General features: G+C 33.8%; 1 gene segment (V, D, J or C); it reads right to left on the reverse strand.

Moving 5' to 3' along the window:
• Window positions 1–3,219: 3,219 nt before the first annotated feature.
• LOC118806336 lies at window positions 3,220–12,886 on the reverse strand. The segment is given in 4 exon segments: window positions 3,220–3,377; window positions 4,182–4,298; window positions 12,370–12,702; window positions 12,817–12,886. Coding segments are annotated over 4 exon segments (528 nt in total).
• Between the last annotated feature and the right edge of the window lie 1,954 nt (window positions 12,887–14,840).

The following is a 14,840-nucleotide window of genomic DNA, read 5'->3' on the forward strand; positions in this document are numbered from 1 at the left end:
TTCCCACAAGCAGCCACAGCGCAGTAGTAAGTTCCAGTATGGTGCTGGTCGAGGATGTTCTTAGAGAACTCGTAAAGAGAGCAGCTTGTAGAAGAGCTGATCTCACACTGACGGCTGCTGCTGTTCTGATTAGTGTAAATGATTTCAGGAAAGGATTGTCCTGCAGCAGCTCTGAACCAGAGCACTCGGAGTTCTGCTGCTCTGATCTCAGAGAGGACCATGCACTGCAGAGTCACCCACTCTCCTGGAGAAACTGACCCCTGTGCTGGAGTTTGGAGCACTGATATGTCTGATTGCCCTAGAAAATGCAGATAGTGCAAGAATTCCTCAATATTAACAGTGCAATTAAAATATAATAACTGCATATTAACAGCATAGTAAGGAACTAGTGTAATTTATGAATGTAAAGTGTGATAACTGATAACTGCTGATTTACAGGATATATTCACATTAGTTTCAATAATAACAATGTAGTTGAGAACGGACTCATGTAACAGAGATTCAACAGTTATAATGCATTGTTGGGGCTTTTTGTAAAAGAAATCTTACATGTTAAGAACAATGAGAACAGTAAAGAGGAAATCTGTTCTATTACCTGTGACCGCTAAGAATGTAGCAGTAGAAAATTCCAGCATGTTCTCTCTAGCTGATCCACAGAAGTACATTCCTTCATCTTCTTTAGTGACACGTTTAATACTGAGAGAAATGCCACTCGCAATTCTGTTCATTTTAAATCTTTTTGAAATGTTGAATTGTTTTGAAATCATGGCCGACTTTCCTTCTAACTGTGATCCCACTTCCAGTGGCGCATGCTCCAGTCTTTGTTTGTACCACATCCTAACATCTTCCCCTGAGTTGCCTTCCAATGTGCAGTTGAGAGTGATCGCTTCATCAGGCTCAGCTGAGATGACCAACGGCTCTGAATTTCTCACTGCTTGAGCAAAATCTGTAAAACAAAGATCAGCCTAAAACATCTTTAGAATAAATGAATAAATCAATAAAAATGAACATATGTACAAACTTACATATCATGTAGAAATATGAAATGATAATCCCAATCGTGTGTAGAGCCATCATCTACAAACACATGTTTACTTGAAGAAGAAAAACATTGGAATGAAAATAACTGAGCAAAGCATCAAGTCATATTTGCTGCCCGGTTAAAGTTAAGTTGAATCTCATTGGCTGAAAAAAGTCACATGGACAACTGGTGTTCAAATACACACACACAAACACACAAACAAACAAACACACACACACACACACACACACACATACATGCATAGGCTGGTTTGAAAGATGCCTGTGTGTAATTGTATATCACTATGTTTGGCAGTGAAAGATCACTGACTGTAAATGTATATTTAAATGGGTTTTAAAGCCCAGTGAAACTTGAGAAATCTAATTTAATACCTATTTCTAACTGCACTGAAACTAGAGCTACAAAAACATATTATTTGTTAATTTATTACTAATTATCCTACTTATTTCTTGTGTTTAATATATATATATATATATATATACATATATTTTGTCAGATAAAAATCTCCAAAATGGTAACTTTACAGGAGAAGGAAAAATACGACTTTACTTTTAATGTAAGTCAATGGAACCAGATATTTTCCAAGTCATTTTGGGCAAATTCTTTTGATCCATTCATCATGAAATATGCACACAATGTAAAGAGCTACAGGTACTTTCAAAGCATGTCAAAAACTGAAAAATGGCAAAAATGGAGATATGAGGTTTTGTTCCGACAGCAGCGATATACAGTCATATGCACAAGTTTAAACACCCCCAGGGTATATTACCTATTTTGCTGATTTTATAAATGCAAACATTTTAATTCATTCTCAACTTGAGCATGATTTTGTGTTCAATATTGTACTTCATAATTTCTCTTTTATATAATGGCAAATAAAATATAAAATGTGCATATCTTTTGCATAAACTACATTTTATGTAATATTTTCCCCCAATGTGTTAAATTCAGCAAATAAACAGTAATTGTGCATTAACATGTGTAGAAGTGTGTTCTCTATAGACGATGTGTAACTTATTTTTACTTTGAAAAAATCAACAAGAACATGACCAGGTGGCTCAACTTTTGCATGCGACTGTATACTCAGAACAAACTACAGTTATTAAATCAACTCAAAAAAACAATTATAGAGTACAAGTTGTTCATTTTTAGGGAATATTTCTGAGAATATTAGTTTCCAAAACTGGAGTATTTATTAAAGCATAAGAAAATGGGACAACCATAACAACCATCCCACGACCTTATAGACCACCAGAAGTTTTCATCTTTGATAGAAAATCAACAAAAAAAATGTAACTTGATCAGATAACTGACCTATCATGATAGTGTGTCTAATGTATTTAGAAATTCTATAGAAATTCTATTCACAGGGCGTCTAGCGTAATGGCAAAGTTTATAAACTCCTAATTGCATAGACATTAAGTGAACACTGATGTCTGCTAAATGCTGTAAATGTACTGAAATTTAGATTTTCATAATTCTTAAATCTTTAAGAATTTTTAATATAAAACAAAATTGAAGGTACATTTTCTGCATATATTATTTATTTTTTTTAGGTGCCTCAAACTTTCATTCTTTGCAGAATAAATGATGCTTATGATTTAAACACCTTGTTCACAATGTCAGCCATATAAAAATAACAACAAATCTATATAATTTATAGTACTTTTTATTTTAATTACAAAATCAGCAAGCACATTGAACATGATTAGTAAACCATTAGAAAGAGTAAAGGTGAAAAAAAGAGACATGTTTGTGTATTAAATTCCATAAAAATTTGCAACTGTCAAAACAACTCCAAATAAGTTTCAGTTCTCCAAGTAACTGAAGTGTGAGACTATCATGAAAAAGCAATTTCTCATCACATTCACACGTCCATGAAGTTTGCCACCTGTTAAAGATTATAACCACCACACACTCTAAGAACAGTGTTCTCACACAAGAGAACATAAACTTCATAGAACACATTCTCAGTTTACACACAGTACAGTGGGAACCTAATCAAAGTACAGTACTTTACTGTAGATCCTGGTAAATATAAACAGAAACAACAAACACCCTCACAGTCCAAAATCAAAAGAAATAACATAAAGATCACAAAAACTAACCTGGAGATCATGTGCAGCTCTGAATATCACAGTAAAATAAAAACATCCCCAAAATTCACTACTGCTCACTAAAGGAAAGAGATCTAGCGATGAGAACGATGAGCTTTAGCATTAGAGCTTCTCACTTGAGAGTACACAATGTCTTCAGGCTGTTCTCTCTTCACTCGTCCAGTTTTGGGTTTGTTCTCTTTGAAATGGATGGGAGCGTAATTCAGACTCTCAGCAGTCTGTGAGAAAGAACACGAAAGGTTCAGTAAGTTCTGTGTGGATTAAACAGTATCAGCATCTTCTGAAAGTGTTACAGAACACAGGTGTTACCTGACTGGTTGTGTTCTCTGCTGGTGAACCTTGTTGATTTATCCCTGTGGTGGAAAAAGAATATACAGTATCTCGTTTGGATCAGACAACTTTTTGCCAAGCTGACGTTTACACTACTTTTACCACATTTTCATTAAGTTTGCAGAAGCCTGTTTACTGCATGAAGACTATGTCCAAAGGTAAATTGTATGTACAGTGTTTATGTGTTAAAGAAAGCATATCATTCTAGTCTTATTCAGCTTACAGTGGTTTTCTGTTCTGTTCCGCATTGATTACAAAGTCTTGCTTAAGACATTTTCAGTTCGTTCAGTTGAGGCAGGCTTACTGAAAACACTATTACAGCTCAGTTAGTGGAGAACCATTTTCTTATACACTCCTATGTAAAACAAATAGGCCTTCTGGAAATTCCTTTTAATGATCGTGGCCTGCTCAGAGTCCAGATTTAAACCCTTTAGAGAACATTTGGTCTCACAGAATACAAACTAGCTTGGCAGTGTTTTCAGTGTTTTGTTTGAAGCCATCAATGCTGTGTGGAAAAATACTGACTCTTCTTTCTGTAAAAGACTGTCTGCAAATTTAAACATAAAACTTCAGCGTTTAAAGAAATTAAAGATAAAAGCTCTGCCACACTAACTTACTGCACCTACTTTGTTGTTAAAACTATTAAACACTGTGAATAATGTAAAGAAAAGACTGTAAAGTCCTCCACTCACCACTGCAGTGGTCACTGTTTCTCCTTTTACAGATTATAAAGGTTTGAGCAAAGATCACAACCAAACACACTCCCAAAGCTGTTCCCAGACAGATCACAACAGGATCCACAGGCCCCTCTGAAAGAAATAAACATATAAATAAGCAAGAAAATAAAGAAGTAAATGAACAAATTAATGAATGAATAACACTGTATATTTCTACTCTCAAAAATCTTGAATTTTTATGATGTGAATTCTAGGGGGACACAACAAGAACAAAGAACCTAACACCTTATATATAACCAGTGATTGAAAATTGCTTGAGTAATTGTACTTTAATACACTACTGAAGTATTATTTTGAAATAATTGGATTTTATTGAATATTATACATTTCATTTGCAATATATTTCCATTTCTTGCATTTTTCTTTCTTTTTTCTTTTACTCATTGTGTGTCTATATATATATATATATATATATATATATAGAGAGAGAGAGAGAGAGAGAGAGAGAGAGAGAGAGAGAGGTGGTGGTATTCATAGAAAATGGTGATGAACCAATCACAATTGTTCATTAATCATGGAATTGACGCATCACATTACACTCTGTGAACTTCGATTGTGATGGTTTTCTTCACCCGGACCTGTGAGGTGTCTTGGGATAAAAAGTATAAGTACATGCATTTATAACATAAATACAATATAAGTACATATCAGCACATAAAAAAACTGCCCAATAAAAATCTAGTATAAACATGCGCTTATGTTCAACTACACCACTGGTCATTAAACTGTTCACCACCATGTTATACACTATGAACTAAGAAAACTTCAAAGTAATTTGTTAAAACATCTAGATTTTTTATACACTTGAATATTTTTAGATTTTGATACTTTATTATTTTCATTCAAGGGATTTGGATTCCATTCCAAGTTATTAAGTACACATAAGTATATATAAGTATAATTTCTCTGTACTCTTTCCACCCCTGGGTAATACATTAGGAAATGTACTTGAATTGTTAGTTATGTATATATATATATATATATATATATATATATATATATATATATATATATATATATATATATTAGTGTTTTTCCAAGCAAATAAACACTTGATGCTAAACAGTAATATGATTTTCTCAGATGCTTAAAACTTCTGCACAGCACTGTACATGAAGTTCAGTTCTATGGTCAACATCAATCACAAACATGACCAATGAACTATAGCTTAAATATTACTCACTAAGTTCTACTGATGTTCCACTCCCAAAAATGATCTTTCCACAAGCAGCCACAGCGCAGTAGTAAGTTCCAGTATGGTGCTGGTCGAGGATGTTCTTAGAGAACTCGTAAAGAGAGCAGCTTGTAGAAGAGCTGATCTCACACTGACGGCTGCTGCTGTTCTGATGAGTGTAAATGATTTCAGGAAAGGATTGTCCTGCAGCAGCTCTGAACCAGAGCACTCGGAGTTCTGCTGCTCTGATCTCAGAGAGGACCGTGCACTGCAGAGTGACCGACTCTCCTGGAGAAACTGACCCCCGTTCTGGAGTTTGGAGCACTGAGATGTTTAACTGAGGTTTATCTGGTCAATTAAATAAAGACATCTTGTTTACAGCTGCAATGTATCACAATTAAACATGGTATTGTGTTGATAATTTTAAATGAAAAAACACTTTTACCCAATATTGTATTACTTTGGGTGCTATAATAATAAAATTCTGAATTTAAAAGATATTCTAAAATACTTGCATGAGTTAATAAAATTTTGATTACCTGTCACAGCCAAGAATATGACATTAAAAAATGTAAATGTGTTCCCATCACTTTGTCCACAGAAGTACATTCCTTCATCATCTTCAGAAGTTTCTTTAATAGTCAGAGAAAAATCTTTGTTTAGATCCAGTTTCAAATTTTCTGAAATGGCTTTTTTGTCAGTTAACTTTGTTACCACTTCCTTCAGTTCCTGCCCCAGTTGTTGCTTGAACCAAACCTTAGTGTTTGTTTCAGACTTTTCAACATTGCAAGACAGAGTAACATTTTCTCCAGCCGTAACTGAGATAAACATTCTCTCATTAAGATCCACGGCTTCAACAGGACCTACAAAAGGACAGGAAGACAGTTATAAACAAAAATGAAAACATTTTAGCAGCAGAAGTTCAGAAACTAATAGCAACTGAGGATCTAATACTTTTGAAAAGAGTTCCTAACTTACATGTTGTGTTGAGAAATAAACAAAGAATCCACAGTGGAGCCATCATCATCATCATCATCATCATCATCATCATCATCATAAGATGCTTTGCTTATTTGAGGTAAACTGGAAAGGAAACTTCTGACTAAAGCACCAAACTACATTAAGCTCAAGAGATAAATCTCATTGGCTGGCAAATCTCACAGTGTCACAAGTTTTCTTCCCACCAGCTGCAGAAGCCTAGAATAGACTTTGCAGCAGCTTTGTCCAAATATAAAACCGTTTATATTATAAATTGCATGAGTAATATCATTAATAACTTTGAGAAAGGGAGCATCAAAGGTCTGATTCACAAAATACTTCCTAAGAAAAGGTAGGTAGATCCCCTGGAGGGATAGGGGATGTGGTGTATTTTTTTTTAGGGAAATGATTTTTTTTAGGTACAGATTTGGTGCACTACAGATACTACAGTATGTAGTGAGCACCAGATACTATGTGGTGAGCACCAGATACTATCAAGTGAGCACCAGATACTGTCAGGTGCTCAATATCATCTTATGTCCCTGTCCACTTCTACTGAGACTGGACTTAACAGGCCTTTCTATCATCTTATAGCCTCAAAATAAACATTGTTCTGTAATAAACATGAATCTTTTTTCTATTGTTTACTTTTATTATTTATTTGTGTTATGTGTTTAGTTATTCATTAATAATACAGTCAAAAATATTAATAATATGAATGACTAAACATTTTTAAACAATGTAAATAATATTTATTCTTTTTGCTATATATGTAAATATATGACTATATTTAGGAAGTAGTAACTCAAATTCATGATATGGTGAAAGTGCACTATTGTGCTGAATAGTTCTGATATTTTTTGTTCCTTCAACATGTTTAAAAAATGTTTTCAGCTCCTTCAAACTGTGCAGTATTATGAACAGCCCGCTGAAGAAGTGTGCCATTAAGGCGTCTGCGCAGTCTCTCACGTTCCTGCTATCCACCACACAGGAAGTGACGCGACTGACCTCACTTGGTCCCCACATATATGCTGTCACTGGAATAGTGGGAGCATTTTCCTCAAGTAGGCTAATCACAGGTGATGCTGGTTGTCCTGATTGCTAAGAGGCTTTGTGTCTCCTTCTGGTGGCCACAGCTGGTCACTTCAGCCCCACAAAGGTTGATTTCAGAAACATTTCAGTTCTTACGAAGTTGCTTTAAAATATGTAATGACTGATTCTCTGTTACTAAAGTTCCTTTGGAACAATTAATAACTAACAAATTACAGTATTTGCTTCTAATGGTGAATATGTAAATATATAATAAAATGTAAAAAGTAGCAGTAAATGTGAAAAGTAGTCTAACTTATGCAATATTAGTGCATCATATAAAAATACATACATTGGACCTCAGAACAGTAAAGGAAAATTAAGACTTGTTTAATAAATAAATATTGACCTTTGTGAAACATAAGTCAAACACCATCAACAGCATTAAAACTTCTTTAATGTGTATATAAAAAATGCAGTTTATATCTGAGAAAACATGCCTAGAGTAAGGAGTAAGATTTACAGCATTGGTTTTCAAACATTTCAGAGCAAATACCACGTATGATCAAGCTAAAACCCCAGATTATCATTTATCAGTGAGATGGGTGAGTCTGTTTAGCTGAAGAAAGCTGTCCAATATCAGGGACCAGGGCAGTGAGCTCTAAACGCAGATCTGGCTCAGCACCCCTTTTTTAAGGGCACTGAGAGGCCGTTGTCAGTAGAGGGCGTCAAAGACTGCACAGCTTTTAAAGGGAGGTCTGGACACTCACTCTGTCAGTGACAGCCCTCTAAATTCTGACCTCAGTATCTCATCAGGTTATAACTACAGCATCTAAATAACTTGACCCCTTTCACATGACACAGCCACTCACAGAATTACTGACATGGTGGATGATGTCATGAGTACATTAATGGGGCAAATAAAAATGAGTAGATGTTTCTCAGGGCAGTTAGTTGAGTCTAAAGGTGTTGCCAATTTGGCCAATTTGTCATGACATGAGAGTCATTTTTATCCAAGGTATTAATTTCTTCATGTGAATGCAGTAGGTCTACTAAGAAGCCTCAGGAAGCTTGAGATTATCAACTTTGCACAATAGACACACACAATGGATGTAACATGTAACAAACATCAGAGTCAGAGTCCAGCAGAGCCCAATAAATGATTGGATTTTGGGCATATTTTTCACATTTAAAATCTCTAGTTTGGCTTGTTTTTAATGCTGTAAATTTAAAAAAAAATGAAGTATAAGTACTAAAAGACCAGATGAATATTTTGTAAAGATTAAATCAGTGTACACAGCAAATCTTCCAGGGTCATCTTGTGTACTGCTTGAAAACTACAAAATATGGTATAAAAATATGAATAGAACACTACGAGTCTACATGACTACATTCACTCAGTAAGATTTCTTTCCTGTTGTGTAATACAGCTTTACTGAATTGCTCTGTAGTCAGAAACAGGGAAGAATCTCACTCGGGTGAAAACTTTCTCCTTTAGCGCTCTTCTCTTCATCTTCTCAGAGAAACGTAATGCAGTGAAATCAAACTCCTCAGAGTCAGAGTCCTGTTTCAGAAAACAGAAGATCAACAATGAAATGGACAACTGCAAAATAATCAGTATAATCAGTAATAAGGAACTGGTATTTTTTAGAGCTTTTTACTCAATTGCTGAACACACTAAGATGAAAAAGTACTGATGATGTAGAAGATGGAATTTTAAGGAGTTTATAATAAGAGATGGCTAAATGACCTAAAGGAAAAGACAATTCATACTAAAGTACTAAAACTGGACGTGTGAGATGTGAAAAACGTTTTTCTGAACTGATGAATTTGAATTTGTTATTGGGATTGTGAAAAGAAGAAAAGTAACAAATTTTTAAGACTGAACTTTGTAGGTGTGTAAAAATATTGCTGCAGATTGAAAAACTGAAAGTAAAAAAAAAACTGGAACTGAAAGCTATGGATTTAAAACAGCACTTTGTTTTTGTTTTATTCTGTTTATTTACGGTTGTCCTAAAAAGTCAGGACCCTTCTGTCCTAAAAAGAAGGTGATTCACACATTTTATCTGTGTGAATATCAGTGTTTACCAATGTTTATTGTAAGTGAGAAAACTGACCGCTGACCCTGAAAGGCTGCACTGTGTATGAGCTGCTGTAAAAACACGTCATCTGAAGGTGTGATTTTTTTTGTCACATCTTGTGTTCAGATTGTGGTTACAGATCAACAGTTTACTGGAGTTCAGCTTTGTTTATAATAGACCACATAGAACTGCAGTGAGGTTTAAACTGCTCAATATCTAGGCTGCTATTTTACACATTAATCTTGAGACTTATTATTCAGTAAATACTATGAATTATTCTGTAATTAATGTTAACTACTTGGTAATTACATTCAGGAAAAACTATTATTTTGTGAGTAAGTTGAATTACTCAGTAACTCAGTACTACAAACTCACTCTTTTAGTCAAAAAAGCTGCATCATTTTAAACTGTGTGAGTTCTGTGGCTGTGAGTGAGGAAATTAAGTGATCTTACAGACATACAGATGCTAAGAGTTTCATGCAAGTGCCTTAGTTTCGTATTATCATCGGCATGGAGTTATTGTTTAGGATGATGATTTATAATATGTGGTACTATAATGGGTTCAAAACTAGAGGAGCTACCATTCTTCAGGTACAACACTGTTACTATTCTAAACACAGATATAATTTGTCAAATTAAGTTATTTAATATGAAAATTTCAAAAGCAGTTTCAAGAGTAATGATCACACAAAGAACTCATTCAGGAAATTGTAAAGCACATGTATTTTACATTCTTTTTTCATTACATGTTAATAGAATTTGCCAAAGTGTTTTTTTTTTATTCATTAAGCATTTGTTTTTTTATTAAGCAATTACTGAAGAAACCTTAGACTTATTTATAGCAGTTGTGATAATATTACTATAACTTAATAGTAATGGATTAAAACTGTTAACAGAAATAAATATAGTGACCATATACTGTCACAGTCATATTTTATAAATTAAAAAAAAAAAAATCACAGTGGATAATTCAAGAGAATTAGCCCAACATTAATTTAAAGCTGCTTATATGTACACATATTTATATATACTTACATAGGCTAAGCAGTTTGTTGAATAAGAATTAATCAACATTACACATGTAAACTCAGAAGACACGTATGGGGTCACTGGTGGTTTTGGATTTGGACATCGGGCTGTGGACATTTTTCTATAATGAACTATGACTGTGTATATGTTAAATATTGAATCAAAAAGTAAAAAAAAACCTGCTTCAGACACCTCTATGGAATCAGTGAAATGAGTATGATGATGATGTACCTGGACTTGAAGCTCCTCTGAGAAATTGTGGTTGACAGATTGAGATGTTTTGCCTTGAAATGCATTGAGAGGAAAATGTGTTAGAAATATTCGATAATAAATTGTGAAATATATTGTTTCTGAATAAACTGACCACTGCAGCTCCCTCTCCTCCAGCTCCAGATATTGCACATTAAGCTCAAGCCCAGCGCCACTCCCATGACAACAACCAGCACAGACTGGTGATGATGATCATCTAGAAAACAGAGATCAGGAATAAATGACAGTTTAGTGCAGAAAATGATTTTTAAAGAGAATAATAGAAACATAATTAAAATGTTTCTGTAAAGTTTGCTGATTTTCCAAGTGAAAGTAAGTTCACATACAAGGGGAATATATATACTACAACATAAAATGTAGACATACACACACGAACACACACACACACACATATATATATATATATATATATATATATATATATATATATATATATATATATATATATTAGTTTTATATAGTAGCATTTACTGCTAGGAAAGAAGGACACACAGCTTATGCACAATTCATTCTGCTTTTATACAGCACTATTGGCCACAGCTTCACCATATACCAACAGGCCCTCCACCCAGAGAGGGGTAGATAATCTCTGGCTACTTCCTCACTCCTTGCATCCAATTCCAGTAAACTCAGAATAAACAGGCAGAACATATTTCGTGAACAGTTACAATATTTTCTAAAATCAGCAGAAAATGTCCAACTGTAGATGTGTTATCTGTAGAGAATGTGTTATTATCACTTAGAAAAACAAAACACACAATTGGACTTAAGTTGTCCAAACTTTTGCACACCTCTGCAAGCACTGCTTAACAACAAGCAAACCATGAAAAATTAGTTTATAAACTGCAAGATCTACATTATAGAAACCAAATTCTGAAAAATGTAAATAAAACAGAAAGCAGTGATTGTTCTGTATTCAAGCAAAAACAGCAGAAAAATAAATGTATAATGTTTTATCTTATTAACTGTTTTTGTAAATATACGCTTATTCTGAAATTGATGGCTGCAACAGAAAAACTGGGACAATTTAAGGCGAGGAACTTTGAGAAATAATCAAAAACATCTTAAACAGAGATGTTTAAGTATAAAAAGAGCCAAAAAGTCCATCAGCGAATAATAAAAAAGCTTAAGAGCAACATTTAATCAAGGATTTTAGTTGTTTCAGCCACTACAAAGCATAATATCATCAAAAGACTCAGAGAACCCAGAACAATCTCTGTGGGGGGAAAGCAGAATTCATGGAATTGCATCAAATAACAAATCTGAAACTGGTTCAGTTGGTGTCTTCATTCCACACATGATTATAAAATGTTGTTAATGTGAAAGAGGATGTAACACAGTCACATCACAGTATGTAAATAAACAGTACAAAATAAATAAATAAATATTTATTTTATAAAGTTCACTATGTAAAACATCAGATATATTTTCATACTCTTTTCAACTGAATACAAGTCAAACAGAATTTACTAAGCACTGCTTTCTGTTTTTATCAGCATTTCACACACTGTCCCAACTTTTTTGAATTTTTAATTATTCAAACGTATACATATAAGAGCATAAAGGACATGGAAATACTTACTTAATTCTACTCTTGATCCATTTCCAACAATGATCTTCCCACAAGCAGCCACAGCACAGTAGTAAGTTCCAGTATGGTGGTGGTCGAGGATGTTCTTGGAGAAGTTGTACACAGAGCTGTGTGTAGAAGAGCTGATCTCACACTGCCGGCTGCTGCTGTTCTGATGAGTGTAAATGATTTCAGGAAAGGATTGTCCTGCAGCAGCTCTGAACCAGAGCACTTGGAGTTCTGCTGCTCCGATCTCAGAGAGGACTGTGCACTGCAGAGTGACCGACTCTCCTGGATAAACTGACCCCCGTACTGGAGTTTGGAGCACTGATATGTCTGACTGCCCTGGAAAATAGAAAATTGACAGTGTTGGAACAGCTTGAACAGTGTGTTTGCATATATATTAAAGAACTGTACACATTAAGAGCTTTGAAAACAATAGTACTATACAAATCTTACCTGTGACAGCTAAGAATGTAGCATTAGAAAAGTTCATTGTTTTCTCTCCAGCCGCTGCACAGAAGTACATTCCTTCATCTTCTTTAGTGACACGTTCAATACTGAGAGAAATGCCACTTGCAATTCTGTCTATTTTAAATCTTGATTGATCGAAAGGAGCTGAAATTATTGAGTCCCTGTTTTTAAACTTTGATCCCACTTCCAGTGGTGCATGCTCCAGTCTTTGTTTGTACCACATCCTAACATCTGCATCTGAGTCCTCTACAGGTGGGCAGTTGAGAGTGACCGCTTTACCGGGCTCAGCTGAGACAACCAACAGCTCAGAATTTCTCACTGCTTGAGCAGAATCTGTAAAACGTTCAGTCTAGGTCAGTAATAAAATCTGAATAAAATTTCAAGCATACTTACAAAAATGTGTGGTGTTTTGTAATTTTATGAGCTTACATATTTTGTAGAAATATAAAATGATAATCCCAATCCTGTGTACAGCCATCATCTACAAACACATGCTTACTTCAGTAAAACAGTTTGAAAGGAAATTAGAGACTGAAGCCTCGGCCTGTTTTCACTGCCTGGTTTCATAAGCGAAAACTCACTGGCTAAAAACAGTCACATGATTTTTTTATCATTTGTAACCTTGTTTGGTCATAAGACATCTATTGGCCTTCTTTGAAAATCAATAATAATTACAAGTACATTCAGTCATAAAAATCATCTTCCCTGACTTTGTCATATGCAAAAGTTTGGGCACCCGTGGTCAAATGGCATGCTTAGTTGTGAAAATAAGTTACACAGAGAACAAAATTCTGCACATCTTAATACACAATTAATGTTTATTTGTTGAATTTAATATACTGCAGAAAGTAATACAATTCAAAGCATATGACAATACAAAACATACAACATGAATAGGACATATGAATCCCGCTAACATATATATATATATATATATATATATATATATATATATATATCGTCCAAAGAAACTCATGTATACTTCATTGTACTTTCATAACCTTATTGATATTTCAGTCTATTTAATTGCATAACAACTTAATAGGAATCATACACCTTCAGGTACATTTCAAATATTTGCACATATTGTTTAAGAACACTTTATTAAAATCATTCAACAAATAAATTTTGTTTATGTACACATTTGAAATTTTACTCTTAGTAGAATAAATATGGTGCCTAAACTTTAAAAGATTTTCTGCAACAAAAAATTCCCAACACAATAACAAATCTTTATTTATGATGCACAACTTTATTTCAGTTAGAAAGTTCTTTGCACAAGACGTTTGGTTAATAAGAAGATAAGTAAACAAGGGGATAAAACTGCTATATATACACAGAAATATTCAGAAAAATATTGTCTAAAAATTGTGTCACAATCCTGGATAATTCAATTAATAAACAAGCACAGGCATCATTGTTATGCACAGCAGAATACAGATCATAAACTTTTAGTGTAAGAATAAATGAAAAGACTGAAGAGTGAAGTTTCTTCCTTTACCTTCACTAAAACTACCAAACCTAAAGAGCTTTAGCTCTAATACATTGTGTACATAATATACTAAAATATTTGCACTAAAAGTATTAAGAAACCTTATTAAAGTAACTTACATGTGGACAGAGTTAATATTTTGCCTTAATATAAAAGATAATGAAAATTCTATTGTTTTAGTTTGTAAAAAAAAGTTTTTGTAATTTTAAATGCCACTGGATATACAATGTGTTTATGATTAGTTTTCATCTTCCATTTAAATTCAATACCACAAAGTTTCATTTCTCTAGGTGGCCAACATGTGAAACTTTAATAAAGAAAACAAAAAGTTTGGTTTAAAAAAAAAAAAAAAGCAACTTCACATCACATCCACGCTTTAATGAAGTGTTCGTGCATTAAAAACTACAAAGCTGAAGTGAAGCTCATCTGCAGCACTGAGTACATCAGTATAACAAAAATGACTGCAAACGTCACTTGTTTACTTTAGAACAAAATATCTATTACATTTACATATTTT

Source organism: Colossoma macropomum, unplaced genomic scaffold, assembly GCF_904425465.1.
Source record: "Colossoma macropomum unplaced genomic scaffold, Colossoma_macropomum, whole genome shotgun sequence".
Classification (NCBI taxonomy): Eukaryota; Metazoa; Chordata; class Actinopteri; order Characiformes; family Serrasalmidae; genus Colossoma; species Colossoma macropomum.